Below are 4,947 nucleotides of genomic sequence, written 5' to 3'. Positions count from 1 at the left end.
TTTAAATAATATTTACTCAAAAACGAAGCAAAAAAAAATTAAAGAGGGCCGAAATCAAATTATAATTTTTATGGTAGTAAAAATGTACTTTTATCATTTTAATAATCTATATCTTTATAATTTTTAAAAGATTAAATCAAATTTTTATTATTTTTAAGAAGACTAAAGTATAATTTTACTTTACTAATTTAAATTTTTAAACTGCGTAAATAAATTTTTTTCCATTTTAGGACCTGCCAGCCCCCACTATCTATGCCCCTGTATATATATATGAAGAGCTAGGAATTGTACATATATGTCATTAAAGCTAGGATCCAAACACCATTGAACCCTGTAAATACATGATTGAATATACATAATACCCAGCTTTAAGCATATAAGTCAGACTATACTCTAATTATTATATGGCTTTGAAGGGAAACCATATTTATTTTGTTTTTGGACACGATGACATGATCCTAGCCGAGCTTCAAAATTTGTTCCGAATCAAACTCGGGTTGAGGAGGAAACTAGTTCTTCCGACAATTCTTCCATCAGTAGTCCGAAGATAGCGTTTTCGACTTCTAATGCTGTCTCTCTAATCTGCAATTCACTTCTCTTCCAACCATCAACCTCTGATCTTCTCAAATCTTGTCCCACCATCATGTCTATGGTGTTTGATTCCACCTCCTTCCATGATTCCAGCCTCTGCCTAACCCTTTTAGCTACTGCTTCTCCATCACCGTAGCAGCTTTGTTCCGTCTCTTCCTCCCCGATAAGATCGGTTACTAGCCTTTTCATGCCTTCTGGGACATTGTGGAAGCTTGTTTTAACTACTTCTTGGACCATGCCATCACCACATGAACCTGATTCATGCTCATTATCATCATCATCATCATCATCATCATCATCATCATCATCATCATCTTGCTCTTGTTCTAACATTCTTTTCTCAAGTTCAATTGGATCCAATTCGGCAAGTTTCTCAAATCTACGAAGCTTGTGCAGTAGCTGTTGCTTTGTTCCTGGTGATCATAACAACAAAAACCCAAGAGGACATCAATACACTGCTGATTATAATGAACATAGATTCAAACAATGACAAATGGGTAACCTAAGCTCCTCTTTGTTATATGCCTATATTTGCATCAGAATTCAATTCAAGTCGAGTTTAAAAGCCATTTGCCTCCTTTGCTCAAATGTCAGACAAGATTTAATTAAATGGATTGAATCATCAGAAGCATAAAGTTTTCAAAAAACAAAGTGTGACGAGTAAAAAAGTATAAGCATAGTTGAAGATGTGGGTCACACATTAAGTTATGACAACAAATATTGATGCCTGCTTCATCAACTCCTCTCATGTTAGCTCAACTTACAAACTAAAAATCAAAAATGGCAGACAAAATTTTCATGGATCCCACACTCACACACACAAGCATACCATCATATTTAAGATGTCTATCTTTATGAATCAAATTAAACTTAGGCATTGAATACGGAATAACAGAGATTGAAGAAAACATACTTTGTACAACTGCATAGCTGCATTCAAGATCAAAACTGTCGTTCCCATCATTATCATCAACATTCACATGTCTATCGTCATCGTCCTCGAATGGAGGGTCCAGAACAGATACAGGGCTGAACTGTTCTTCTTCTTCTACTACTTGCGCTTTCTTTAAGCTCTCTACTTCATTATAACTTTCCTTGTCCTGTCACAATCCAATACAACAATATTCTAAAACAGGGTTTGGTTGAAAGTTCCAAAATTTAATGGGCAATGAATTAGAGTTTATTTACGACCAAAAAGTAAAAATGTTTGTCCCTCATGATAAATTACTTACTGAACAGACCCGTAATAAAAATAAGATTTGCATGTCAGACACGCATGATCAACAGGACAATTAAGAAACATACAAAGAAAATGTTAATGATTAAGAAAAACTAAATGACATATATAACCCTCAAAACCTGTCAGAACAACAGAAACCTTCCAACAAAAAGAGGACATATTTGTAAATTCAGATCAAATTCCGGCAAAATATTTTTGCAGCCAAGTTGCCGGCAGTTCAGTCATGTCAGAGAACTCAGTCACCTGAGTCACGAGTTTACTCAAATACTCCCAAAATGAAGAGGCTTTAAACACACCCAGATTTGCAGTTTTATGGATTAATCAAATTATTACTCATGTTGCAATTAAATGTACTAACCTGTTTTTGGTGGCGACCTGGGGATGTCGCCGGCGAAGAAAAGATGGGTGTCCGGTGACCGAAAGAAGGGCTTCTTTGAAGCACAAAATGGAAAGGGCTCTCACAAGAGGGAAAAGCTGAACTATTTCCAAAAACATCTTTGGACAAGAAAATCTCTTCAAAATCCTCGGATTGGCTACAGCTACAAGAAGTATCCAAGGATTTCTCTTCATTGCTCTCTGACCAAACAGCACTGCTTGGCCTACCATTGTAAGAACATGAAAACCCCGTTTCATAACCACTTTTGTCTTCCGATATTGATGTCGATGAGGGCATTTTCTTTTGACTTAGATTGTTTTTGGCCACAGCTGGATCCCACCTTAAAATGTCCTTGACTGAAACTTTTGCTCCATCGTTAGCTATCTCCCGCTTTCGGTTCCTGTTACGGTGAGTTATCCTCTTCAGAATGGAGCCAAAGAAGCCAAAACCAGTGCCGCCGTTGTGGTGTTTGGTTATGGACGAAGAATGCTTTTGAATCCTGAGAGCGGCTTCCAGTAGAAGAGCTGCTGTTCTAGCTGGGATGTGAAGGAAAATGGCATTGGGACTTTTACAAGGAGATGGAAACCCCAACAATGGAGACTTCCTGGGGTCTGGCGAGTCATGGAAGGAGAAAAAGCAAGCGTTTTTGCAGAAACTGGAAGGAAATTTTGAGGTTTGAGAGATGGGTTTGGGTTTCTTGAGTTGGAGATGAGTCTGAGGTGATGGTTTCTTCAGCTGACAACGCCTATCAGCAATGTACTTGTTGAGATGAAACGGCTCTTGATCCTCCTCAAGTAACTCCTGCAAATGCTTCTGACCCATCATCAAACCAAAATTTTCAACAAGAAATGGACTTCAACAGTGGCATGAAAGAGCTGAAGAGGTTTCAACTTTACACCAGAATACAAAAAATGCAGTGCAAATATTGCAAAAAGTAGAGATTTTGAAGGAGGGCAAGCTGGCCTACAAATATAGGTAAGAGGAGAAAAAATAAAGAAAGAAATATGTAAGGAAGGAATGCGGAGAGTTCCTGATTCAAATCTGGAGAGTTTACAATATCGAGGCAACAAGTGATAAATAAATTATCATAAAATAATAATAAGATTTACACCGTAAAAAGAGAAATGGCTGCAAATTGCAGGTGTTTTTAAGGCTGTACTGAGTACTTTATCATGTTATATAAGAGAGGATCAGGTGTCTGCCTATATCTCTTTCTCTCCATTGTCGACAACATGTTTAAGCAGGGATAAAGATTAAAAAAAGAAAAAGGTAAAAAAATGGGTTTGTTTTCTAGCGTTTAAAGGATCTACAACCGAAAAAGAAAACCCAGTGTTTGATTGTTTGACAGTGTCAAATAAAATATATTTGTTGAGATTGTCCCTTTTCTGCGTAAGTAATAACTGGGTTAAGACATGTGCATATGATCAACGAAAAGAAACAGGGGGAATTGCTTGCGATAAAGCCTTTGTATAGGAGTTCCTATATATGTTCCACTACAACTTGATCATCATTAAATTTTGTCTTAGTACCCCAAATATGAAATTAAACTTTACAGCTAGACACACACATTACTGGTTCTTTTCAACCTGACTAAAAAAATATACCTAAATAGACTAATCATACTGAAATGACTTCAACTACCTTAAAATTAAACTCAATTAGTAAAAACAAAACATTCAAACCCAGCGTTTGAGTATGCGCCACGTGACAGACAAGGTGGTTTTGCTGACAGATGTCCGGCTTAGAATGCGAGTTGTTGGTGGTTCCATTCCTTGGGAGATTATTTTAATTAAAGCAAGAAGCGTTGACGATCTCAAAAATATCGGGGATAATCTCACGAAAAAGTGAAAAAAAGGGAATTGAAAAGAGAGAATCTCGAGAGCCGAAGCGGAAAGAAAACGACGAAACTAAAAAAAAAAGGAGTGGAGCGCGCGTGCTAACTAAGTTACAGAGCCCGGATCTTGACTCAATCTTTGACGCTCATTTCCCCTCCCCCTTTTATTTTTCACCTTCTTTGGTTTTTTTTTTTACTGTTCAATTTATACACACCTGCGTTTGGATTTGGCTTGAGAGTTGGGTGACATAATGTTTACCCCTTCTTGTCTGAAATCTGAATTGCTTGCCACTGTTTTCTTGTATAAGATTGAGGGTCCATTTTAGTTGATGATGATATTGATTTCTTACCACTGTTTTCTTGTATAACACTGAGTTCAATTATATCTCTGATCATACTGTTAATATAGAATCTCTCAAAATTTAAGTTTAATTTTTGGAGTCCAACATTATTAAAAAGGTAACAAAATAACAAAATAAAGCTAGTATAGAAGATATCCACTACAAATATTAAGCTAAACTATATTTTAAATAAAGTTTTTCTGCTATTTGATATTTACAAAAATTTTAAAATTATGTCAAATTATAATTTTATTAACAAAATGATAATGTATTGTTAGAGTTTATGTCACTCGAATCTAGTCACTTACTGAAAGAATAAATACAGTGACAAAATAAGGGACGGGGGCGAGAGGCCGAGGGTATCATTCTATTTGATATTGATTAGAATAGAGTTTTTTTTAATCTTTAAATAGATATAGTCGAAATTCATCTTATATCATTGATTTTCAATATTAGTGAATTTCTTTTGCTCTGCCCGTGATTTTTTCTCGAAACTTGAAAGGGTTTCTACGTAAAATCTGTGTGTTTTTATTTTTCTTATTTTGCGATCATTCTATTGCCATTA

At 35.9% G+C, this 4,947-nt stretch overlaps 1 protein-coding gene across 1 annotated transcript; it reads right to left on the bottom strand.

The window, feature by feature from the left end:
* Nucleotides 1-279: 279 nt before the first annotated feature.
* LOC107908711 (uncharacterized) lies at nucleotides 280-3,636 on the bottom strand. The gene is made up of 3 exons (XM_016835960.2): nucleotides 2,190-3,636; nucleotides 1,505-1,691; nucleotides 280-1,004 (listed from the first exon to the last, which is right to left on the bottom strand). The coding sequence occupies exons 1-3, from the start codon at nucleotides 3,030-3,032 to the stop codon at nucleotides 487-489; spliced, it is 1,548 nt and encodes a 515-aa protein (XP_016691449.1). The 5' UTR covers nucleotides 3,033-3,636; the 3' UTR covers nucleotides 280-486.
* Nucleotides 3,637-4,947: the final 1,311 nt, after the last annotated feature.

The sequence above is a fragment of the Gossypium hirsutum genome, chromosome D09 (assembly GCF_007990345.1).
Source record: "Gossypium hirsutum isolate 1008001.06 chromosome D09, Gossypium_hirsutum_v2.1, whole genome shotgun sequence".
Classification (NCBI taxonomy): Eukaryota; Viridiplantae; Streptophyta; class Magnoliopsida; order Malvales; family Malvaceae; genus Gossypium; species Gossypium hirsutum.
This window is presented reverse-complemented; position numbering and strand designations above follow the sequence as displayed.

Bases quoted from the DNA above. Each gene is read 5' to 3' on its own strand.
- LOC107908711 (XM_016835960.2), bottom strand. From the start codon at position 3,032: ATGATGGGTCAGAAGCATTTGCAGGAGTTACTTGAGGAGGATCAAGAG. The intron at 1,692-2,189 runs GTTAGTACATTT...GGATTGTGACAG, and splicing joins CAGGTCGCCACCAAAAACAG to GACAAGGAAAGTTATAATGA. The intron at 1,005-1,504 runs GTATGTTTTCTT...TATGATCACCAG, and splicing joins CAGCTATGCAGTTGTACAAA to GAACAAAGCAACAGCTACTG.